The sequence below is a fragment of the Centrocercus urophasianus genome, unplaced genomic scaffold, assembly GCF_019232065.1.
Source record: "Centrocercus urophasianus isolate 14NV4802_14NV808 unplaced genomic scaffold, USGS_Curo_1.0 seq_13, whole genome shotgun sequence".
In the NCBI taxonomy this organism is placed as follows: Eukaryota; Metazoa; Chordata; class Aves; order Galliformes; family Phasianidae; genus Centrocercus; species Centrocercus urophasianus.
In genome coordinates, this window is record NW_024884475.1 from 54,499,846 (window position 1) to 54,525,448 (window position 25,603).

Genomic DNA, 25,603 nt, shown 5'->3' on the forward strand with positions numbered 1-25,603 from the left:
ATTGGAAAGAAGAAAATACTTTAGCAGCTGGAAAAAAAATCGAGGAGGGGTAAATGGTAACAGTACTTGCAGTAACTCTCAAGGTTTCAGCCAAATGCAAAGCAATTTGTTTACATACAGCTGGGCCTTATAGCTCTGATCAGGGATGGTGGTCCTCTGTCAGGCATACATGAGGGAATGTTTCCTGCTCCAGAATTAACAATACAAACAAGTTTGCCAGTCTCCCTTTTACTTCTTTCAGGTACAGCTCCTGTCCGTACCACTCATGGGGATTAACCTTCAAGGGCCAAAATCGTGTTGTGATTGCTATTTGCATGAGAAAGCTGTGACAGGGCTCTTCATTAATGTCTTTCATAGAGAAGATACCCATCCAAAAAGCTGTGGGACATTTCTCAGACACTGGTAGATGCAAACCTCACTCTGTATGTAAATGTCACAAGCACCCAGTAACTTTCTCAACAGCTGGTCTTACAATCTGTTCACAAATGACTTCTCAGTGACTTCTAATTCTCCCCTACCTTTCATCTCAGCCAAATTTTCTGTGGCAGTGCATCTGACTTCATCACAAGTGTGAGCCCCTCCCCACATATTACCCCACTTACCTATTGTCCTTCTGCACCTGAATTTTGTCACCGTCTTCAATCAGGTTCTTGTGCTCTGTCACACCATAGCTCTCCCTGCAGATCTATATAAAATACCAAAATTAATTTCACTACAAGTACTTCTCAGGCCATGTGCCTGCAGAAAGATACAGGGTTCTCTTTCACAGCTGACGAGTGGCATTTGAAGGGTGGGACAGAGAAGTGCGTATATGCTGAGCACTTTTTCCATCCTGTTAATGTCACCACTTTCTACCATTTACATTTGCTGCAGAACTGATGTTAAGCCTAAAAGCAAGTTCAGAATGGAAAAAGGTTTTTCTTTAGGTCAACAAGAGACTACGAACTATAAAAAGGATACTTAAATAAGGCCACATGCTTTGGCAATGAACAGAATTGCTTTTTATTACTATTACTATTATTATCATAACAATGGAAGAACAGTTGATTAATTCATTTGCTCTCACTGCAAGACAACATGGCCACGGACAAACTGCTTCTCTTGTTTGGCCTACAGTGGCACCAGTACAAACATACCTGGGACATGCAAAATTATCACAATTAGGGCTGCATTACTTCATCCTGAGTTGCAGCTCTGACCTGCTTGAGTTAAAGGCAGACTCAGGTCTGACTCAGGCAAGAGACAAGCTTGATTTAAGAAACTTTGTGTTCTCATTTAGGGAACAAGAAATAGACAGCACTCTCCCAGCTTGACAGTGTGTAGCAGGGCTTCCTGCTACCTTGTTATTGCCCCAGGCTGGACCTGAACAGACAGCCAAGAGTCTGTATCATGCTCAAGATCAATCTACCACTCAGTCTGTTAGAGCAACAGGACTTCAAAGGCACTGAAACTTGGAAGCCCTTAACCTGCCTGAGGGCAGCACGGGAAAACACCACTGGAGAACAGTGATGCTGTATTTCTTCACGAGTATTGATATGTTTGCATATGAGGAAAGTCCTACCTGATATCTTAATGTACATGAAGATCTAACTCTTAATTCTAGGGAACCTCCACTGTGTAATAGGAATTATTGTCTCTAGGTTACTAGCTAGAAAAGAAAAAAATATTACTCTAGAAGCACAGGAAAGCTGACTACCTCATTGCCCTAGAAAATATTTGTTTCTAAGCAGCCTAACCAAACGCAATCAATATAAATTTTACATATAAAAATATGATTATGACAGCAAGGAAAACTGCAAACTGTGTTAGCATTTCAAGCACTGGCCCAATGATCCCAAAGCCTCCATTTTCAAGGAGGATTTAGGAATCTAATTCTTACTCTGCTGTGTGAGAAGTCAGCCACTGGCATTATGTCACATGCCACAGTGACAACACAGCTACTCTGGAAACCACTCTATTTAACCTGCTTACTAGCTTAGTTTTCATTGCCATACACACAACAAGAGTTGACAACAAAGCATTTTAACGTCTTAACATTAACACAGGGTATTTGCTACAGGCATATTTTAGAACAAACACACAGTACACATGAATGGGCTTCAACCATACTGAAACAATCACAGCATTTGTATGTTAAATACATCTTACTGTAAAGTTCAAGCAGAACGTCTCCTCTATATCTTCCCCAGGATAATCTAAAAGCTGCTGAAGACTCCTATATGTGAGTGGGGGAAAGAAGTAAGAAAGAAAAACATATTAAAAAAGCCATGCATTTAAAAAGAAAAAGAAAATTGGCAAAAATAAAAAGCATCATACAGCTGGGCAATATGATTGCAAGAAAGAGGACCTCTGTGTCACCTGAAAAAGTAAGAAATACGCTTCAAGGGAGAAGATGCTTCGCTAGAAACAAGACAGGCTCTAGTCCACACAAAGTATCCACGTGGTCCATGCCTACCCAGTACATGGATACTCTGTAGTCATCCTGGCCTCACACAGAGCTACATTTCTAGTTTTCAAGGGCTGTAAGATATTTATGCCTAGACATAAAGAAGGTCTGAGGGATAGGAAGAAAACAGGGTAGTGGAAAATTGAATCTTTATCTCCATTATACAGTAGATATTCTTCTCCTATCATTCAAGTCCTTTTGCTGTCTTCTGACATTTTACTTAATTCTAGTAAAATACAACTGCAGCTCTGTGCTGGTAAACCAGACAGTGACTCCAGAGACAGGAGACAGCAGTCGCACAGCAGTGGGACATTAACCTGTCAAAGAAAACCAATATCCTCATGCAATTAGGTAGAAAAGATTAAACGAAGATTTTAGAAAAAGCCATTTCTTCACCCAGTTCAGCCCCCTTTCTTGGGGATCTGCTCATGGGAGCAGGTCAGAGTTATGTTGGTTCAGGGCCAAGCCCAAGCCTGGCTTGAGGAAAAAAGCTGAGGCTAGGATCTGGGATCACGCATGTAACTGGGCTACAGAGCAGCACTGCTTTGGCTGTGCTGATATTGAGTTTCAGGGGCTAGCAAGGTGGCTACAGAGGTTATTACCCAAGCAGATCTGACAGCCCAGGGGAGAGAAGGCTTATATGACATTCACCACAGCAGTCTGCTGGTCTCACAGCGCCCCAAAAATAATTAGTCACTCAGAAGGACCAGGAGATGATGTGCTGAGCAGTTTGTACCATTTCTCAATCTCAGATGGATGGTTTCCCTTCCCAGACAGGCTGCAAATTTAGTTTTTCGTACCTTCCTTCTGTAGGGGACAGCTCCTTCAAATCCTCTAGGCATGGCTTCACATTCAAGAGCTTTTTGTACAGAGCCAAGGGAAAGTGAAGGTCTACCACTGTGAAGTTGTATATTGCAAGACCGCATATGATGCCAATCAAGTGAAACCAGTTGTGTTCTACAAAACACTTCAAAACCACACAGAGAAATCCTGATGAGATGCAATGTTTCTGGCACGATGCATTGCACTCTTACCCCATGCATGAAGAAGACAGCCCCTGCTATCTCAACTGGGACAAAAACAGAGTGTCTGGTCCCAGTCTGGTTGTGAATTCCTCGATCCGAGCCTTGCCGGAGTGTGGCACAGAATGAAGCTTCAGAAACAGAGTCCTATTACTTCTGTAAACCTCTACGTTTAGACGTTATCAGAGAATCATAGAATGGCCTGGGTTGAAAAGGACCACGACGATCATCCAGTTTCAACCCCCCTGCTATATGCAGGGTTGCCAGCCACCAGGCCAAGCTGCCCAGAGCCACGTCCAGCCATTAACAAAGCTTCACTGTTTGCCACCTATGTACTCCAAGAAAGTCTGTTAGCACTTCTCTCCCTGTCGCTCACTCTAGCTTCTATTAAAAGGCTTATGCATAACCACAGTGCCACCCAGGCAAACACAGGCAGCTGTTGGTGCACAGGGTTTCATTCCTTCATGTATTTACTGTCACGCTGCTAGGTCAGTCCAGGCTCATTGCCTGGATTTGCTAAACGTTGTAAATACGTGATTCAGATATTTTCAGTGATCACGTTGTCATTACTCTTAAGTGTCAAAAGATTTGTTATTTTTACAGCTTTAACGCGAAGAGTAATTGCTCTGTAATACTGTCACAAGTTACAAAAGGCACCATGTCATTTCCTTCCTTCAACAACGTAATTAATCCATTAAAAGAACCCCCCACCACGGCAAGTGTACCTCACTGATAACACTGATAACATCACTTTCCAACTCATGACATAACTAGGAAGGTGAAGAAAAAGAATACAAACAATCACCTCCAGCTATCTGAGAGGTTGAGAACTTCCTATCTTTCCCAAACCAACCAGTGCTCACTACAGCACTGTTACTTTTTAAGAGTTTCCTCACGCAGACCATTACAAAGCTTCAAACCTGAAGGTGACAGTGATGCATGAACAAGTGGATTGATTGCAATTACGTGAACAGCAACGGAAGTACTGAATTTTAATGCCGGTATGACCTAAACCTCTGGTTGTATAAAACAGCACATGATTATCACATTCATGCTATTTGAGAATTCTATTAACTGTCATCTGATACTTAATACAAGCTTTATTGTAGGATATGAATAAAGAGCCAATTCCTTAACAGGCATAATCAAAGGCAATGGGCCTATACTAATTTACATGGGCTGAAAATAAAGCTCACATTATGTGGATGGAAAAAAGGAGGAAAATCATTTCTTTCCCATCGTTTGCCACTAGCTTCATTATCATTTGAAGCAGTACATTATTTCAACCTGTGTGCACAGAGGACAAGGGCTCACCGTGTCTGAAAACCACAGCAGGTTTGACTCTGGGTAGTAAGTGAACATGCCATAGATGGGGTTGAGGAGTTCTTTCAGCAACAGGAGGAAAAATTCCTTTGTCACCCCTCCAGCATCAACAGCTTCCTCACCATCAAAGATGACCTGCAAAAAAGAAGGTCAGTAACAAGGGTGCAGAGCTGAGACAGAATGAATCAGACACCCTTCCGACTGAAAGCCATGCAGAGCAACTTGCCTGACATGCCCCACCTCACTACAGTCCTGGAGCCAATTTCAAGCACTCGGCTTGCAGGGAAGGACACGGAGCACAGAGTGGCAAATCTGATAATCATATAAACTTTAACTTCTTATGTTTCTCCTGTTAGCAATCTAATCATAATCACCTGCCTCCTCAGCAACAGAAGCAGCGTGACAGCAGTTACTGAACCTTGCAGCAACCGCTCAGAGATAAAAGACACTTTATTGTAAGTGCCCTGCTCCCACAGAATGGCAAAACAGACAACACATCATATCACAGACATTACTTCCCTCCTGCCCCTCACCTAGATGAGTCACCAGGAAAAGAGAGCAAACCCTCTAACTGGCTTCCTGTGAACTGATTACTGCCAAAAGACTCCCAGAGTCAGAGAGGAGAAAGATCCAGCTCCCCCACTGAAGACATGTATCCCTGCCTTTTACTGCTATGGCAGGACATTGCTGAAGTGGTAATGCAAAGGGCAGAAAGGCTACGGAAATGTCAGCTGCATGAGAAGGTTTAAGGAAAACTCACCTTAAGAGGCTTTTTCAAATCAATGTCTGAATGGATACTCAGCTCTCTTAGAGCATCACCCACTAAATTACTCCTGCGAACATGAAGAACCAGGAAAGGGCTTCTGGCCAGCAGAGGCTCCAGGGTGAGAAGCATAAAGACATTTTGCAAATTTGCACCATTTATTGCCACCTGTAAACAAGAAAGGCGTGAGAAACAGCTGGAAGGAAAACAGATATATGCCTGATGTTCCTTTCTTCCTTCCAGGGTATGAGGATTGTGTGACCACTGTACAAGTCTGTGTGCATGTGTGCCTGCTCATACCCTCATTTTCCACACCCACACCTTTTGAGATCAACAATTCACAAATTTAAGAAAGAGACATTAAGAAGAGATATTAAATTCCTGAACACCTTCTGACATTAGTGACAGGCAGGTGGAAGAAAAAGACTTTCATTAAGCTTCTACTGAGTCATGAAATAGTGTGAACACAATTTTGATAAGGTATCATACAGTCTGCAAAGCAAAACTGTGTTACTAACACACAAGATAAAAATATACCAAGGAATTCACTGCATACAATTGAAAGCTCTCATTTATACAGATTTTCTGGTGTCAGTTAAGACACAAAGTCCAGTCAAAGGTTTGACTACCCACAGAGTATTCATTCTTGCTCTTCGTCTGTCGTAAGCAACAAATTCATGCAGTAAATTCACTTAAAAACTCAAATGACCTTGAGACAGAAATCCATTGGAAAGCAAACTTCCATTCCAGCACTCACAGAAGTACTGTTTTTTGGTTTCTAAGTGGTTGTCTTCATAAAGATTCTGTCTCTCAGGACAATACAACTGTTGCCAGCCTGCTGTTCTGCCAAGACAAAGCAGATCCCCTCCTCACAGCAGTGTGCTGCTGACAGTTTGGGGAGTTGAAAATACACAGAAGAAAGCAGCAAAATGAGAGCATCAGAAGCTGACTCCTGCTGCTCAGTGAGTGCAGGCCAAGCTTACATATAGAACCAGAAGTCAGATTTTAACTCTCAAGTTCCGACAACCACCATTCCTCTGCTAGGCAGAAGATGCAAAAAGGTGCCCACTGAACCTGAAAGCCATTCTATTCTTCCAGCCTTCCGGCTCCTGTAAGAGAGAACTCACCTTAATTCATATGCTTGGACTCTCATAAATACGTTAGGCTTCCTTCTCTATATAGTTTAGACTTCCACTATTTGCACAACTGGCAATTCTGATGTTACCAAACTTCCCGGAGTTCAAAAAAACTAAGCACTTTGTCTGCCCTGGGCAAACAGCTTCTCCAACTGTTCTGCTCTCCTGTACCATGAAAACAATAAAATGAGGTACAAAGTAACTCCCAATGAACTCCTTTCCTCGCAGGCACCAATGCAAAAGACAGGAAAAAAGCAATAGGGCAGGAAAAGGGGAAGAGAGAATGATTACCTGCATCTGCAGTTCTGCATCTGTCTGTAACATCTTGGTCTTAGCCTGAGCATCAAAGATGAAAGGATAAGAACAGAGAGTCACAGCATCCTGTAAGTCAAACAGACAAACAAATCTGTACCCACTTACAGCTTCTACAAGCACTTTTTTCAAATAAAGAGTCATAAAAACAATTTTCTTACCTGCATGATAGATGGTCTTACTTTCTGTGAAGGAGAAAAAAAAAAAGAAGAAATGAAAATTTTTTTCTCTGTAGATTGTGTCATGCTTTTCTTAGGATGGACTAGTTCAAAGGTGACCCAAAGGGAATTTTTCTCTCACAAGCCAATCTCTTCCTCCTGAAGAAAAGCATGGGAATTTCCTTCTCAAGGAAACAAACACTTCTAATTCAAAACTCTCATACCAAACATTACTGAGAGGACTAACTGGCACAGAAGTCCATTAGCCTGAGAGATGTGAAACTTATCTTATGAAGAAAAACAAACCAAAAAAAGCAACCCTCAAGGCAGAGAATACATGAAACAGAAGAGAATGTAAGGCCACAACACAACAATGTAAGACCAGTCTTGCAACGCAAATTACTCTTCTAATTAGCCTTAGATACATTTTAAACTGTTACTGTTGCATCAAACTAGGTCACTATTTTATTGTTCTGCTCAATAAAAGCAAGCACACAGCTGCACTATGTATAGGATGGAAGGTGAGAGAGAGGGAACACAGCGCTCACAACATTTAGAAGGTACATACAAACACCTACACTAATATTTGCTGCAGTCCCTTTCTACTCTTGCAGCATCTCTGGATGGATTTATTTGTTTGTTTTCTCACATCAGGGATTTCTTTCCTTGTTATAATTAAATAATCTCACTGCTCCTCCAGTGAATACATTACGCCCTCTAATAAGAGGATATTGAAAACATAGATCTTTTTCATGAGAGACACAGATATTGACAGAGTACATGTGAAAGCTCTTACCATTCCAGCCTGATGTAAGAACCACATGAGGTAGTCCTCTTGAATATCCACCAAGCTGGAAATCTCAGGGATATAAAACTTATCATATTCTATATGTTTAACTTTCTGATTTACCTAGGGAAAAAGCAGAGTGTTTTTTAAATACGGATGCACTCAGCATTTTTCTTACAACAGGCAGTTGTGCTTTCACAAAATCAAATACAGCAGGTTGCAACAAACAGGCTCTAGAAAATTGAGAAGCTTCTTTTTATTTTAGCTCTTCTTTCTCATCACGCAGATGAAAGAGCACAAATACAGTGGGAGCAGAAGTGTAGCAGGGCATTTGTATCACAGCACCAACATTTACGGTCAATTTTTCCCAGCGTTTGAGTCACAACTGAGCAACCTTCCAGTACACTGAATTCAGAATAACCAGTCATATCCTCACTGTTGTGGAGTTTCAATGAACAAAGAGACAGCGAACACACCAGCGCTGCTCCACAACTGGCAAAGAGCAGACAAGACCGAATCATCTTGAGCCAACACACACACCCAGGCTTACCTTGTGGAGTTTCTCCAAAAGCCTGAGCGCAGCTGTAATGTAGCTACTGAACAAGACTGGGATCAACAATGTCTTTCTTCCACTGAGGAGGTAAACCACTGCACCTTTATAGAGATCCACTAGCCTGAGGAAATATCTTGGACACACTTGAGACCACCAGTTATCTGAAAAGAAGAGGAACATCAAAATAAATCTGGATCTGGATGCTCCTTACATGACAGTGAAAAGAGGGGAGCTAAAGCTGAAAATAGAGGAACACATCAAGAACTTCCATAGTTCCTTCCTGACTGTTGGATTAGAAAAGCAAGCAGAGGAATGGGCAGACACCAGAAGCTGAACAGCTTTCTAATTTTGACCCTTCCATTATCAACCATATCACTCACCATCCAGCCCCAAGCCATGATCAATGCACAAGCTTGACCTCAAGATTTTCCAGTTACTTGAAGTATCTTATGTTCAAGATGGTGGGATCTTGCAGACAAGTCACTGTCCCTTTACCGTGATAAGAAAGTAGTTCTCTGGTCAGTTTTCCATCAGTACCACCTACTTTTATAGCAAGAGGTAGAGGGTGCCTCTTGGCACAGCTGCACTAAACAACCCTCTATTTTAATAAGCTGAATTACTTCTCGCTAACTTTCCTCCAAACAGACCCTGCCTATCAGGGAACCAATCCACCTGCAAAGTACATCACATCTACTGTTAGAAACAAGCACTGGCTTACCCTCTGAAGTGTCAGCACAACAAATGTGTGCCACAGAAAGAGAATCTTTTTCACTTCTTTACGCTAGCAATCGCAGTGGACAAGGAACTCTAAGCGGAGGAGGAAATCTGCTTTCACATCCTCTTTGAATAAAATAAATAAATACAATAATAAACCACTAAACCTCAAAAAAAATTCACCAGAGCAATGCTTCTGGAGGCCTGAATATATTACACAGCATTTTATACACCTGACCATTAGTATAAGATAATCTTAAGAAACAGAACAGAATAGCAAAGAGCTAGTATCTTTGCAAACATGAGCAGCAATTTTGAGCAGCTTATCTTCTCAGCATTGTGTTGATTATGAAATAACGTTAGCAGACATATAATTCAGATGCAGGACGTGAGCTGTTGTGTTTCGGTTGACCACAGACCAAACAACAGGTTTTTCTGCACTTCACATGGGCTAAATTAACTTTATGCTAGCAGTGTTTTCATTCATTTACCTTACACAGAAAATATATTTGGATGGGGACACATCTGATTAAATTTAAGAGAGCAATTTCACTTAATCTTCATGACATGAAAACTCTGTGTTCACACAGAGGCTTGAAAATTTCTCTGGAATTGAGTCTCTGAATGCAGGTAAATTAGATAAGGTAAATTAGAATAACTTTCTTAGTAAGTGTTCTTCGAAATATTTTACCCCTATCTTAAAACAATGCTTAACTTGAATCTGCTTCCTCATTTATTATCCACAGCACTGTAAAATTATAGGTTTTATATTACTGTAACTATCCAGCTTCCCATATTTTTACCTTTATGGCAGAGTATTCATTCCAATGTATCTGATGTTTAGAATTCAAACGTTATGTTTAAAATTATTTTACATGAAAGCACAGGTTTCTGGGAGGAGGATTCCTTGTGTGCTTTTGGCTTCTAGCTGCTTTTTAGAGGAAGCTGCTTCCTGACACCATACCACAAGTTCATACTCAATTGTTGTTATCACTGCAGCCACGGTTAACAAAACCTCCAAAATTAAATCAACATAGAAGTGTGACTGAAAAATCAAAAGACAGTAATTTGTATCCTCACTGGATGGTGAGAGCAAAACACATCTGAAATGGTGGCCTCTTACCAAGAACTTTGCTAGGATTGGTGTCCAAGCGCAGAATAGCCATTGCCAGAGGAAGTGTTAATGTGATATAATACTTTGAATCTTGGAAGGGTGGGAATTCAGGGAGAATCAGATAGATCCTCATTGCCTCAACATCTGGTGGTGAGCTGGACAACTGAGGAATCAAAAAGCTTTCAAAGCTCTTCAGTATCTATAAGGAAAAAAGACAAAATGAGGCAACTTGCCTTGGATGATGGAGCTCCTACAACGCAAATGATGTGTAAACAGAGCACAAAGAGCATAAGCAGACTTAGCTTTTGCTTCCGATCCCTTGAAGCACTCCACAGGACACAGCTAAACTCATTTATTCCAGATGCACAGATGTTTGGGTAGGTTTTTCCAGGGGCGTCTAGGTTTGTTAACCCCTCTTGCTGAAGGTCACATCCCTTCTTTGGAAGCCCAGTCAATTAATTTATCATTCAGCACTGCTGAAATAGTTGTTTATGTGCATAAAAGCACAGCAAAACGGTCACCAAACCTTACAGATAAAGCTCTCCAGAAATAATTCTGTCTGAAGCAGACAGGTAAGATGTAAAATTTCACCTGCTGCAGTTCAAGTCTGACAAAATGTCACACAGCACCTTCCTATCAGTGTTCCTTTCTGATGCCTATAATACACAGAATTCAATGTACCACAGGTCGGTGTACAAAGATCCCACTGTGCCTAAAACAAGGACTGCAGAGTCCAGAGTCCACAGGGCTACTCAACACATTGAGTTATTTCTGCTGAGGGGGAGTCAGGGAGGTTGAAAACAATGATTAGATATGACCAGTGAACAAACAGCAAAAGTGAAATTAAGAAATTCTGAAAAGCTATGGAGTACAGCAGATTGGATGAACTGAAGAGACATCTTACATACTCAGTTCTAAAATGTTACTTTAAGTTTCTTAAGCTACTTTAAGCTTTTCACCCCTACTAATTTTTGGCACACAGTAAAATATCTGTTTCAGGCCAGAACCCTTATAATGAGGCCTTTCCCAATTTCCTCCTGAGGAAATAGCAGCATTAAAAGAGCAATTGGGATGGATTTTAGCAGCAAATTCATAGCATAATACTTGCTGCGACTTACTAGCTCAGCTAGCAAGTGTAACTTCATTATTTCATCAGAAAAGACTCCATTAGGTAAGAACCACTGTTACTCTCTGATCTTGAAGGTCCCACTAAGTTCACTGAAGACAGTGACATAGTTCAGGAGCCACTGAACCTATTATTGCTAAGTCCTAACTTGGCTGTCAGCAGACTTGAGAAAAGCCGAAGATCATACCCAGAGCAAAAACAAACAAGAAAAAAACTGTAAAAATTAGGGCTTAAAATATGGAGAACACACACTATTTTCTCACACATCTCTGCATTCACAAGAAAAATGTTCCGAGTTAGAATGAACAACCTGAAAGTACTCAGCTGCTGACTCACCAGAAGTGAGAACATAGTCATTACATACAAGCATAACACACACAGACTTGATTTCAGGAGTCATTTCAACCATTAATTAGATGCCACGAAACAAAACTTTTTAAAAACAAGTTCTTGAGGCAGATTTTGAGAACAAAATCCATCCGGGTTGGTGGAGATGGATTCACTGATACCATGATGAATGCAGCCTGTAGATTTGACACACAAATGTTCCCCCAAAACTGTGCTGTTTCCTGCATGTTACAGAGGGACAAAGCTTTTAATTCCCCCTAGGAACATCCAAAAACCCATGAAGTATAATACCTGGTCTAGGAGAATTGAATGTTGTGAGTTCATCAGCTTCTCAAACAGAACTCTAGTGGAGTTCAAATCAATCCCTGGGATCTTTGGACTGGTCTTAAAATGTTCGTCAATTCTACAAAAAAAAAAAAGAGATGGCAGAAGTAAATTCAAGGAAGAGAAAACATTACCTGCGTATTGGCTTTATCTGACAGCAAGTGATGGAGGATTGACCCCCAAGGAATTAATCAGACTAGAAGCAAAGCAGATTTTCACATCTTCTTGCTAAGGACAAGATGCACAATTCCCCCTTCAGAACTCCTCTGGGCCTTGTTCAGATTTAGGATTCTTACAGACAAAGCTTATCAAACACTTCGATATAACTTCACAGATGCCAGTAAAAATAAAAAGATAACTGCTACAATTCCACTGACCTTGTGTACGACACTATTTATCCCTAGGAATGTGTTTTCATCAGACACGCTGTGAAGGAAACAGTACCTATCAAACATGGGATGCATTTGTCAGGTTGCTGGTGCAGCTGCAATGAGAAGTTAATCATAGACTGCCAGAGTAGTTATCTCCATAACAACATGAGCACCAGGCTGGAAATAGCTCCTCAGAGTCACACTGCTGTACAAGCAGCTTCAGTAGTAGTACTGCAGCACGCCCAGTCATACAGACACAGAAATGCTGCTTCTCTACTCAGCCCTGTGTGCCACAGAGCTGTACTGCAAACTAAATGGCATTTGGGCACTGAAGGCATCAAATTGATCATTCATTTGGCCACAGATCTGTACAGGTAATGTCTGCACTAGTCAAGGCATCATTAAGGTGGAAAGAGAACTGCACTGAGGTGAACAAATCACACACTCTACTCCTTTCCAAGGAGCCCCGACACTATTTGCAGTGACTCAAATACTCAAATTGGAGACCTTACAATTTAATCCAAAATGACACAACTCTTCTTCTACAGTCACATGTTGCCTTCTTGCAACACTACAGAAGAAGCCATTGTACCAGCTGAAAAAATGCAAGAATAATGAGTAGCTTGTTTTCTTTTTTGAGCTGCTCTTGGAAAAGATTACTCAGAAGATTATTCAGAGTACCTAAGTCATCTTCACCTAGTTACAGGTCATTTACTCATCACATCACCATAAAAATTCCTCCTCCACCTCATCTCATGCTGTTACCTCCCCAGCATTTACAGACACAGACAACACAGTCCTCCCCAACCCGCAGCCTTTGACTCAGCTATGCATATTACATCCTTGTCACCACCTATTGTTAGTTACACCCATTTGAAACTCCTGCCTTCGCAAGCAAAAGCACAAAATTTCCCACAGCTGATGTCCCCTAAAAGGAAAGTGCTTCCATGCTGGCCTGCACGTATTTTTCAAGAGCAGCCTGTGCTGATGTACAATTCCACAATCAGTAGCTTTCCCCAGCTAGCTCAGCTGGGTGTAAGACTACTCCAATATCTGGCATTAATAATCTCCTTTAATACCATATTACTATTCCTCTTTTAAAGTTCATATTCATTTCATAAGGAAAAATAACAAGCATGCCACTTACTCACCATGCACTTTCTTAGACCCAACTCTGACCACCTACCTCTTTAGTAGGCACTCTTTGCCCAATCTCCTGTTTGATCAGAACAATTAAAGCCCATTGCAACAGGCGAGTGACAAAAAGAGATTCCAGTCTGCCTCAAGGGAAAGCTACAGTTCTTGACTCTGTTTTTCACTTACTTCTTCTCCAAGAAGCTTCCATTCCAGCAGGCAGCCGAGGACAGTATCTGAACAACGTTACTGTTTGCAGCAAGAAGACAAAAGAAAACAGGGAGAGAAGGTATAAACAAATGTCCAAGCAAATTTCTTCAGACATCTTTCCTTCATTCTATGGGAAACAATGCCAAGAACACCCCACTACTCAAAGGCAGAGGTTAAGGGGCTCGCTCAGTATCATGTCACACTCCTCTTTGAAAAGAGGGATGTTAGCAATGTCTCCTCTCCACCTAGTCTTCACTTCTCACAGCAGGCGGGGAAGAATTTAAACAGTCTTCTTGCTGTTTTTCATGAACTCTAAGAACATAATGAAGAACAACTTCATAATCAATTTCCCACCCACTATTTGCAATATTGTGAGGCAGCCTTAAATTCCTCTGGTTTTGCTAGGAAGCTCTAACCTGGTATCCTTGTGACTGGCACTTGTTCTCCCCTTGGATATTGTCAAGAAACACACACTTGAAAGGGCTGCTGAATTTCAAGTGAAAACATGGCACGGAAGCCAACAAAGTTATTTAAATAAAACTTCCAACAAAAGGCTTGTCCAGTGCCACAATACCTACTTGACAGAATTAGAACTTTTCTTTTCTAAAAGCTTTTGCCTCCAGACATCTATAGTTTCATCATTTATTAAACAGGTGTAACGTGTTTCATTTATGGTCCGGAAATCATCAGCAGGCAAGGAATTCTGTGAGAAGATACAGATTTCAGCAAAGACAAGGCTTGTACAACAACTCCTTCTTATTAAAAATTTCTGTTTTTTATACACAACTGAAAGCTTTCTGGGTATGGTCTCTGAACAGGTTTGATTAGGAATCTGCTCCATTACTAATAAGTCCAAAAGGAAAGGCATGGAAAGGAATGGAAAAAGCCAAGACCATCACCAAATACATTTTAGAAAAGAGGAAAAGTCAAAAGCAAAAGAAAGTATAATTTCAAATTCCGTTGCATATAAACAAAGGCTTAGTAGATTTATTCTACAGCTACATCTATTCCTCAAATGTGTATGTCAAATGCTTACTGAAAAAAAATAAGATGATAGAAGCAGAAAAACTGCTTACTATCCAGCTGATCTGATAATATCCCATCCCAATGTGTATTCCACTTCCTTACACTCTCATCATGTGAATCTCTCTCTCTCAGGAGTAAAGCAGTCCATTACTTCCCATGTGCCAAGGAAGTACCTCCCTTCCCTGATGAAAAAACTGATATCAGTGTCTTCCCAATCACTCTTTGACATGACTCAAAAGGAAGACACCTAAAAAAGTTGTAAATCCCCGTACTGTTGTAAATAAGTGTTGTCCTTGATAAGGTTCGTCAGGTAGAATGGACTCCAAAACACCACCTCATTCTCAGGAGATTAGTAAAAACAAAACAAAACAAAATGCAAAGGTGTGATCTGAGGGCTGGGGCACGAAAACAGATTTGAGAAAATACGAGAAGATACTTGATTTGGTTTACCTCATATTTGGAACAAAGCACAAATGTTTGGTCTCCTCCAGAGAAGATATGTTTAACAATGTGATATTTACAGGCATCTGTTGAGGAAAGAAATGCAGTTGCATTAGAGGCTGATTAATCCTTCTTTGCCTTTCCCCCCCACATTTGCACCTCCACTGTCTCGTGCTTTACACTACAAGGAACACCTGGCTCCTTGAGGGCAAGGCTGAAATGAGAAGGTACTGAAACACTTGAGCACTTGAAACAGCCAGACACTGCAGCATAGGAAGTTCTGCACAAATGTGCACAAGAACTTCTTTATGGTGATGTGACGGAGTGTTGGAACAGGCTGCCCAGGGAGGTTGTGGAGTCTCTCTCTCTGGAGATGTTCAAGTCTCGCCTGGATGCCTACCTGTGCAACCTGCTGTAGGGAACCTGCTTTGGCAGGGGGGTTGGACACAATGATCTCTGGAGGTCCCTTCCAACCCCTACAATTCTGTGATTCTGTGATTCTTTGTTTGAGGACACAGGAGCTGGCAGTAGGGGAAATCTGTAATTTCTAAATAGCAGTGAGGTTGCTATATAGGTGAGAAACCAAAGCCCTCATAAATCAGTATTAAAACAGTGCTCAAGATCACCAAGTGTTGAGCTCTGCCATGATAAGACAGGGCACACAGATTAACAGAGAGCAGAGGTCACTCAGTACACTTACAGTGTAATGTCAAGGTGGTTTTAGATCAACATGGGTGAGATGAAGTGACTTATGCCCATCTGCCACTTCAAATCACTCATAATACATACCAGGTTTCCCTGAGAGTTGCCCATTGTGAGCTGCCCAGTGACCCTTCACCGGAGAGGGACACTTAACATTGCAAGTGTGCCCAGTTCCGAGCTGGCCTCTTGTTCCACAGCCAAATGCATAGATCATTCCTGAAGAAGGCACAAAGGCTAAAGTGTGATGTCTGTAACAGAGATGGGTACAAAGTTTGGGCCATGTTTAATAATTAAAAGAAAAAAAAAAAAGAAAAAAAAAAGACCTAAAATTAATTCTCACTTCCCCCAGGCCAGAAGCTGGCGCAAAGCACCAGTGCTCAGCTTTCGCCACTTGATGGCACCACTTTATAGGATGGAAGTTTTTTCAGGTGGAAGTGACTAAGAGCAGCCTGCACTAGCGGGCTCATGTCAGGATAACAGACTGAATTAGCTTAGTCATTTGCTAAGCCTGCATGTGTAAAAGGCAAGAACATAACACTTATGTTACTAACTTCTCTCCTCCTGAAATAGGCTAGAATCTTGTGACCAAAAGGGGCTGCAGCCCCAGAGTCTGTCTTGACCATTAAAACAGAAAGATGTTGCATGCCTGGGGCGCAAGAAACAGCCTCAATTAAAAACCAATCTCCAATAGAAGGACTTAAAATTTTCCAAGGAAATAAAATTAACATTAACTTAATTTTGACACACACGATGCAAAAGCAAGACTATTCCTTCTATTTACAAGACTCAGTGTCAGCATTAACCTCCACTGAAGGAAAATTTTTGACTGCACACAGTACTCACCTGCCACAAGCAATCTGGGATACTTCACTGCCCATCAGCTCAAGAACTCTTCGGGGGTTCACTTCATCATTCATGGAATCATGTCCCAGCTGCCCACAGGAACCTGCACCGAACGTGAACACCCCTCCACTCTGTTAGCAAACCAAACAGCATATTCTCCATTTAGGACCCATATCCCAGCAGCATCTCTTTGACTCCAGCTTCACTACGAGCTCAAGCTTAAGCAGAGATTGCTGGGGATTCCAAAGGATTCAGAAAATAAACTTGTGTTCTGCTAATGCAGCCACCAAACATCTACCTTGCCATTCATCAGTGTCAAAATTATCTCCAGGTATACCTACAGAAGACAAGCTTCTCCCCACCATTACTAGATGAGCCTGAATCTCGGTAGGTTTAAATGTGGCTCAACAGCACCCATTTCCACTATACTATACATCCACCTCCATCAGCTGCTGTTCAAATAGACTGTGACCTTTTTCCTTGAATGAGAATCACACTCTGGTGTTGTACAGTAGCTTTCCCACAGGAACCTCAAGATCAGCTCTTTCAGACTCAGTTTCAGTACAACAGAGAAAATTAAGGCACCAACCCAGGAAGCAGCACACCTACAAGTGGCTGGGATGAGGCAAGAACTAAACACTGATCTTCCCAATGCTAGTCCTATTCTCTGTCTACTAAACTACACACTCCTTGGAAACAGCAGTAGATTTGGAATCGAAAGCCTCTTGTAAATGCTGTGAGTGACTGGCAACTCTCTGTTTGATAGCCTTTTCTGACTTGCCTTTTATTCCGAGGCACGGTAACTCTGTCTTCCAACACACCATTATGTTATCACCCCTTTGGGTGATACAAAGCTCATTTCTTTAAGAGATTCACCTGAGTTTTACTCAGGCTGTCACGGATTACTAACATCTTCATTTTAAAAACAGCACTGGTTCATGTTGGCAGTGAATCTCAGAATAGATTATTAGACTATTTTCCACTTTGTCTCTTTTCCAGGAGTCAGATAAAATAAGGAACTTCAGTTTATTCTTTTCCATCATTTCCTAGGAAAATAATGTGAAACCTTCAGGCAAGACAGCAGCAAAGGTTCCCAGCTTTTGGAACTTCTTTACCTTTGTTAGAACTGCTGTGTGTTCCTCTCCACAGCTGATATAAACAACCTTCTGAGACCGCAATAGCTTCACATGGCAAGGGGATTCTCGGTCTGCGTGGAACAAAACAAAGGAACTGTTTCATAAATACAGTCCTAAGTGCCTGAGAAAACCACTGGCAGTCTGATTTTTAGACATATTCCACAACTTGGGTCACCATGAAAGTTTTAACAAACGCTGGAAAAAAAAGCAGATCCTTAATTACTCCGCTGTTGCTTTCCCTTCCGTTTTTAACAGATTTGCTCTGGTTCAAGAAAAGTGGGATAAAGCGAGGACACAAACTCTCATACAAACTCCACCTGCACTTGCAGCGTGGCACTAACGACTAGTGTAGCCGAGCTACACCCATCCTCAGCCTCATGTTCCATTTCAACCCTTTGCTGATGATGACTGCTAACATTTGTTTCCAACACCATTTTTAAACCTTTTTCCCATACAAAACAATCCTGACGTGGGAGCAGCACACATGACAGCTAAATCCCAACGTGTATTTAAATGCCTATTTTTCACGCTCTTAATTTTTGCTGTTCATGTTCACTGAGTGGAATTCTGTCTTATCATGACTCACTCACCACAAATGCCAAGTATTTATGACAGCATCACTTACTGAGTGTTAGCAGAGTATCATCTCTGGCCAACACTGTTCCACAAGCAGATGCCCCTTTTGTTTTTATTTAAGATAGCCCCATGTCAAAATAAACCTTCTCATATATAGAATGCAGCATTTCTAACAGTGCTGTGTTGAGATCAGAAGCATCTATCTGCCAATCTGCAAGGAGAGAACACAAATGGTCTTACGCTAGGTCAACACTCTAGCTGAAACACAGCACAAGAGAACAGACCTGGAGCATTTTTGAGAGGGAGCAAAATATGTTACAAGTCTTACAACTATGTTTTATACTCATAAAAGTGCAAAGCAAGGTGAAATGATGTTTAATACGTCTGAGCATCCTGTGCTAAACTACAGGCTGTTATTGAGTAATTGCTTTAAATATATGTTTCAGTAGGTAGAGTGAGTTGTCAAATTGCATCATTCCATTATACATAGACAAAACATGAAGTAATGCTTTTCTCTTGCAACACAGTGTTTATAAGCTCCTACACAATCTAAACATTTATAAGCATATACACCCCTATATAAATAAATTAAATAAATAAATATATATAAAAATAAATAAATTGTCCATGCATGCTGTACATCATGTCTATCTATAGACAATAACTTGCTTATATATCTGAAGCTACTCAGAAACTACGCAAAAAAAGATGAAGAGAATGACACGAAACTCAAAGAAAATCTTTCATTTACTTTTGCAAGTAGTAACAAATATATTAACAACAAGCTGGGGGAATTTGGGCTTTTCAGACTGGTTGTAGTGTCATATCCACTCCCTTTTTTTAGCTTTTATGAACCAGTCTCCAAGTCTGTTGATGAATGGGTTTCACTGAACTTCACCATGCAAAAAAACCCAACATACCACTGGCCCTGTGTGTCTGAAAGAATGTGCCATCAATAAACAATACATATTTTACAAGAATGAGACAATTTATGTCGCCATCATTCTGTAGCATACAGATGCTCACCAGTCAAAACTATGCAAGCAAACCAGGGGATGGGTTCAGTCTCCCGCTCCACTTGGAGACCCTTTTTCACACCAACTTCAAACAAAGTATGGACAAAGTGTTTTTGAGGGAAGAAGAAAAGAATCAAAGCATTTCCTTGGGTGCCTGCATCTCGACATTCAGATCTGAAATACTTTTTTTCTCTTTTTTTTTTTCTTGGATTTTCATTCATTCTCACTAGCAAACACAGGGGAAAAATGTGTTTCCTAAGAATGAAAATCCTGTAAAGTCCACCAAAGACTGTTTCTCTGCTCGCTCCCTCCAAAGGAGCTACCGAGGTCTACACATCTGCTCAGTAAAAACAGACTGCCAATGTGGAAAGAAAAGTGGCACTCAGCCAAAGAAACCCAACCTTCTTCCACCTAGGAGTACAATTTTAATACCTCGTTCATCACTTAGTCCCAGCTGTCCTGAGCTGTTCTTTCCCCAGCCAAACACAGCTCCTGAGAGAGACAGGGCAAAACTGTGGGCTCCACCTGCAGCAACCTGGGCCAAAGGGATCCCGTCAAGAGACTTGACACGCTGTGGACTTGCTTGGGAGGGACACTCTTTCCCCAAGCCCAACTGACCATAGCTGTTCTGCCCCCACGTAAAGAACTGGCCATCTGAAACAAAGAAAGAAAGAGGATAGTGAATAAAAGCTAGTCAACAGAAAAGCAAGTTTGTCAAACTGAACAAGTAGTAGTGCTGGGGGCTTCTCTCCCACCCAAATCTCATGATGCAAAAAGCAAGCAAGACATTTTGTGCTAAAATATAAGCCCAGTCTGGAGCCACAAGGTAAATACACAGCTGCATAACCAAGTGCAAAATACCATATGAGAGTGCTGTAACTTAAGCTGTGCAGAGTGGTCCACGTGTTGCATTCAGAAAGGGAACAGCCAAGGATAATTCTGACACAAAAGAACCAACTCCTCACATTTGTCTACAACGGCTGCTCCAAAAGTAATGCCTCCTTTTTTTTATTACGTTGGCCCACGATGTCAGAGGTAGATGTTGGGGGTAGGGAAGGAGAGGCTGAACCTTCCTGCCCATATTCCCTTACATTTTGTTGCTGCACAACAAATGGCAACAGAGGGGCACTCTGACAAAATGGGGCCTGACATGGAAGTGCAGATGAAGCAAATGTGAGGAACTGAATTCTTCCATGCAAAAAAAATGGCACCCACTGACATTCATCAACACTTGCTGAACGTTTATGGACACCAAACAGTGAATGTGAGCACAGTGATGTGAGCTGGTGAGTGGTGCATTTCAGCAGTATCCACAGCAACAGTGAGTCAACCCCACTGGTGCAGACTTTTACAAGCATGGCATGCAGGCTCTTGTTTATTGCTGTGAAAATGCATAGCTAATGGTGGTGACTATGCTGAAAAATAGCATTTTGTGACTGAAAATTTGCTGTATCAAAAGTATTATTGTGCTCCTTGTATCTGTTGGAGTTTCCATGAAAATAATTAGGAGGCATTATTATTTTCCATCAAGATGGAAAGCTGTTAAGTGTTCTTGCCATCATTCAACAGTGAGGCAGTGGGTGGCCTGTGTGTAATGTTTCCCTTTTTGACAGTATTGGCAACACTCTTCTACAATATATGTGGTACCTGATCTACTTCACTGTCTTCCATTTGTCCTGAAAACAGTTGAGATAGGGATGTCCCTGGAAATAGGCCATCTTGGACATGGAGCAAAACAAGAGCAGAAATCTTAGTAATAAATAATGAACATTACAGTACCTGCTGCCAAAGCCAGACAGTGCCAGTTTCCACAGGAAATCTGCAGTATGGTCTGTTGGTTCAGTTTCTTTATCAGCCTAAAGAAGATGACATTTTAGAATAATCATCAACAAATACAGTATCGTGTTAGGTGAAATTATCATTTCCATTTGGGTATTTGTTCTAGACAGACATATAACCTGTCATTTTGAGAAGAGGAACAGAATCTTGGAGGTAACACTGATCACAGATGCCAATCTGCCATCTGAAGAGCTTTAGACATCGGACTACCAACTCCAACTATTTTTATTGCTAAAAAGAAGACTCTAGGCATCTGAAAATGGTGAAAAAAATCTGGTCTCTCAGCATCTCTCTTAATATTCTTTTTCAGGATTGACATTTTTCATGTCATTTGTCAGGAGCACAGAAGTTTGTAAGAGCTATAGCACCACAACCTCTTCATTGCTTTGCACAGAGAATAGCACATCAAGATTCAAGTTATTCCACAAAAATGTTATTTTTAAAATGGCACTATCACACTGGCGTCTGAGCCAGTCTCTCTTTTATATCAGATCTGCCAGCAAGTAACAAGTTTTCTTCTCAGAGAGCCCTTCAGATCAAACAATTATGCTTTAGCAATTGGAACTCTTTTTCTTTAAATACTGTCCCACGAATGACAGCCACCCTAGACCCATGTCCCAGACCTCCTCTTCTAGCTCTGCACTGGATATATAGATGCAGCCAGAATAAGAGACAGAACACATCTGTTATTAACGCAGCATGGTACAACAGCATTAACTACAAACAGGCCAGTTATCTTTATTATGGTAGTGAGCTGAGGTCTATAATCTGTGAACTGCTTTGGACAGAGGAGTCTTAGTCTCTGCCACTGGCCCCAACACCATCTACATGCACTTATTCTTAACACTGTTACTGCTCTGAGACTGGTAAAATGCATTCAGCAAGTCAGTGAAGAAAACTGAGTACTTCCCTAACATTTCTGAACAACATTCACTGTTCAGAATTGCAATGGGCTGCTTTAGCAGCATTGCTGATAAGCAAAAGATACAATACAAACAATGCAAGAATTCCAGAGCCGAGGGACCAGCTCACCTGCCCATATTTTTTGCCCATCCTTGAAATATGTCTCTTATATCAGAGATACAATGCAATACAAACATACCACATAGCATTTTGATTTTGGGGTTCTCCCTCATGTACCTCCTGTCCTGCAGAAAACACTGTCATATTTTTCATTGAGGAAGTCGCACTTGCTCTAACTTTCTTCTCTGTGCCTCAAGCACCGAAGATCAGAAGGGCTGTCCTAACTGTACCTCTTCAGAACTTGTCTAGTACTCAAGGAGCGCTGAGAGAGAAAAGGAGCGTCAGGCTTGTACTGGTAAGTGGCAAGCGCCCAATTACCAGCCCTTTAAGCAAGAGCAACACTTCCACCAACTGCAGGCTGCAAAGTCAAAAACCCCTGATACAATACTTCCAAGTGGGTGCCGTAAGGAAACCCAAACCACTTGAAGGTTTACCTTGGTACTGTCACTGCATCTTCAATAGTGGTGAGGCCCAGCTGTCCATCGCTGCCTGCGCCCCAGGAGAAGACCTGGCCCTGGTCGCTGAGTGCCACACTGTGGGACTCTCCACAGGCCACGTGCACTATGTGCTGCCCTGCCAGGGCTCCAATTGGTTCTGAGAAAAAACACAAAAACACTTCCATCACAGGACTCGTCTCATATCTACGCGCAGACGGCAGGTCTGTAATTCATAAGCAAAGCCATTCAGATAGGCCCAGTGATGCCCAATTTAGTTATAAAATACTTCCTACCCAAGGAAAGCACAAGACTTTACTGAAAATGAGTGGCTGCTGAGTTCTTCTAAAACCCTGACCTGTAAACTGTAGGATAAAGGCAGGTACACGTCCTCAAGCACAACAGTCTGCACACAGCCTCAGTTACCTGGAATCAAACAGACTTTCCAAATTTGATGTTTCCTAACTCAGTCTTGACGTAAGGATCAGGATGGACTCTGAAGTTCAAAAACCCTGTAAAATACATTTGGCCTTCCACACCTCATACGCCTAATGAAGACAAGTCATCCAAAAAAGTTAATCAATCCAGTCTTCTCTTGCTTTACTTCTTTATGGATGAACATATTACAACACTCCCGGCACTAAGTTTGGAAGAGGCCCAACCCTATCAACTTACTACTATTTCCATCACAGTAAGAAGCTCACAAAAAAAAAGTAATGTAAAAAGCAAGAGGACCTTAGAGAAGAGTAAAAGCGAAAAATAAAATCTTCCTCTGGAAGATTGCCCACAATTTACTTTTCATTATTATGTCATCTTAAGCAACTGAAATAGGTTTGACAACTAATCTTACTACATCAACAATCAAATTTTATTCATTATGCAGACTTTTTACAAACAGGCATGAAAAAGCCTTGTCTTTCAGCAAAGCTCTGGAAATAGCACACGTCTGATGGAAAAAGTCTTCACAAGCCAAACAGAAGAAAGATGGAATTTTTCTTCCCTGAAAAAATGTTTCAGGGTAGACAAAGAAACATTCACTCTGCGCTACAAGGCAATGATTAGTTTTATTAAAAGTCCTACACTGATGTTCCACTTATCTTTCTGTGAAATGACACCCCACATCAAGGGCACCTAGATATGTATCATTAACATACCTGGCACCAATTCAGCGCACAGATCAACTTATATGTCTTAAATCAATTTAAAGGGGACAATTCCTAGGCTAGGAAACTCCTAGGAAGATTTGCCTTCTAAGTCTGAAAGTGTGAAAATGGGAAGTAAATTAAGCCTTAAAACATGTTATGGGAGAGAAAGGGACAATTCTTTAAACATATATTTTCTACACAAACAAAATGCTACATCAACATGCACTTCCTTGCTCTCAATTAAAAGCCCCAGAGGCGCAGTTGATAGGCGGTGATCCCACAACACTCAGAAGGCCCTGAGTCTATTCCCTCCCCACCATCCCAATCATCTGCTTGAGGGCTGTATGAAGAGCATTTGCTAGCAAAGACTGAGACAAAAATGTTGCTGAGACAGCCTTCTCCTTGTCTGTTGTTATGAGCCTGCCTGTACTGCTCACTGTACGGGGAATACACCTTCTTGGACATTCCTCTTCCAGTTGATGTACCTGCAGAAGCTCTTCTTTGCCCCCACTTGTGAAGTCTAGCTTCAGTTGGGCTTTGACCTTCTTGACCTTTTCCCTGCACAGATCAGCAGTATCCTTATACACTTCCCAGGGTACCTGTCCCTGCTTCCATTCCTGTGTATTTTCTTCTTGCTCTCCAGTTTGACCAGTAGGCCCCAGCTCAGATATGCCAGTCTATTACCTTCTTTTCCTGACTTCCTACACCTACGGATGAAGAGCCCTTCTGAATTAAGCAAAGCCTCCCTAAAGACCTGCCAGCTCTGCTTCACTCCCTTGTCCTTGAGGACAGTTTACCAGGAGGTTTTGTTGACTAACTCCCTGAAGAGGCTGGAAGTTGGATTTCCTACAATTTACTCTTTGTCCCATATCCCTCAGGATTGTGAACTTCACTGTGTTATCCCTGCAGCCCATGCAGCCTCCAATCCTGATATCACAAATCAGTATACTTGTGCTGGTGAGCAGCAGGTCCAGTATTGCAACCTTCCTGGTCAGGCTGTCCACTACTTCACTCAAGAAGTTGTCCTCGATGCATTCCAGGAGTCTCCTGGATTGCCTACAGCTCACTGTGCTACTTTCCCAGCAGATGTCAGGGTGGTTGAAGGCCCCCAGCAATATCTGAATCTCCAGTCAGGATACATCCTGTAGCTGGAAAATAGCAGCATCAACAGGCTCCACTTGATCAGGTAGCCTATAGTAGACATCAACTACAAGGCTCCCTTTGTTGCCTTGATCTCTTAACTTTCACCCACAATTCACACATAAGCATCACGTGGTGGCCTGTTTTGTATTCATCTGCATATATAATTTAGGGATCCTATTTTTAAACATGAGCTCTAAACAACCAGCACCTTCAAGGACCAGTCAAGGTCAATCACAAACAAAAGACATCTCAAGAGCAAATGTGGCTACAGTCTCCTCCTCTCAGTGAGAGAGCTGGCTCCCTCAAACATGGAAAAAGCTGAGGTACTCAGAGTGCTTTGCCTCAGTCTTCAGGAGTGGTCATGCCTCCTATGTCTGCCAGCATCCTGTACCTCTAGGTGAGGGTGTGGCGAGTGGATTCTGTCCCACTGTAACAGTG

The 25,603-nt window shown here is 41.6% G+C and overlaps 1 protein-coding gene across 4 annotated transcripts in view; it reads right to left on the bottom strand.

The window, feature by feature from the left end:
• LOC122156912 (probable E3 ubiquitin-protein ligase HERC3) overlaps positions 1-25,603 on the bottom strand; it is a 42,749-nt gene that overhangs the window by 5,119 nt on the left and 12,027 nt on the right. For 2 of the 4 annotated variants that reach the window (XM_042812179.1, XM_042812180.1), the window contains exons 3-22: positions 22,878-23,037; positions 21,361-21,437; positions 20,014-20,235; positions 17,969-18,060; positions 16,854-16,984; positions 16,098-16,258; positions 15,318-15,394; positions 14,420-14,544; positions 13,821-13,880; positions 12,094-12,205; positions 10,338-10,527; positions 8,498-8,661; positions 7,957-8,070; positions 7,164-7,187; positions 6,982-7,071; positions 5,552-5,722; positions 4,783-4,926; positions 3,247-3,413; positions 2,149-2,215; positions 603-685 (exon numbers count right to left, since the gene is read on the bottom strand). In XM_042812179.1, coding sequence (XP_042668113.1) covers positions 603-685; positions 2,149-2,215; positions 3,247-3,413; positions 4,783-4,926; positions 5,552-5,722; positions 6,982-7,071; positions 7,164-7,187; positions 7,957-8,070; positions 8,498-8,661; positions 10,338-10,527; positions 12,094-12,205; positions 13,821-13,880; positions 14,420-14,544; positions 15,318-15,394; positions 16,098-16,258; positions 16,854-16,984; positions 17,969-18,060; positions 20,014-20,235; positions 21,361-21,437; positions 22,878-23,037 — 2,431 coding nt within the window. Of the gene's footprint in view, positions 1-602; positions 686-2,148; positions 2,216-3,246; positions 3,414-4,782; positions 4,927-5,551; positions 5,723-6,681; positions 6,856-6,981; positions 7,072-7,163; positions 7,188-7,956; positions 8,071-8,497; positions 8,662-10,337; positions 10,528-12,093; positions 12,206-13,820; positions 13,881-14,419; positions 14,545-15,317; positions 15,395-16,097; positions 16,259-16,853; positions 16,985-17,968; positions 18,061-20,013; positions 20,236-21,360; positions 21,438-22,877; positions 23,038-25,603 lie in introns of those variants that run through there. The other 2 variants (XM_042812181.1, XR_006167696.1) reach the window with 2 other exon arrangements.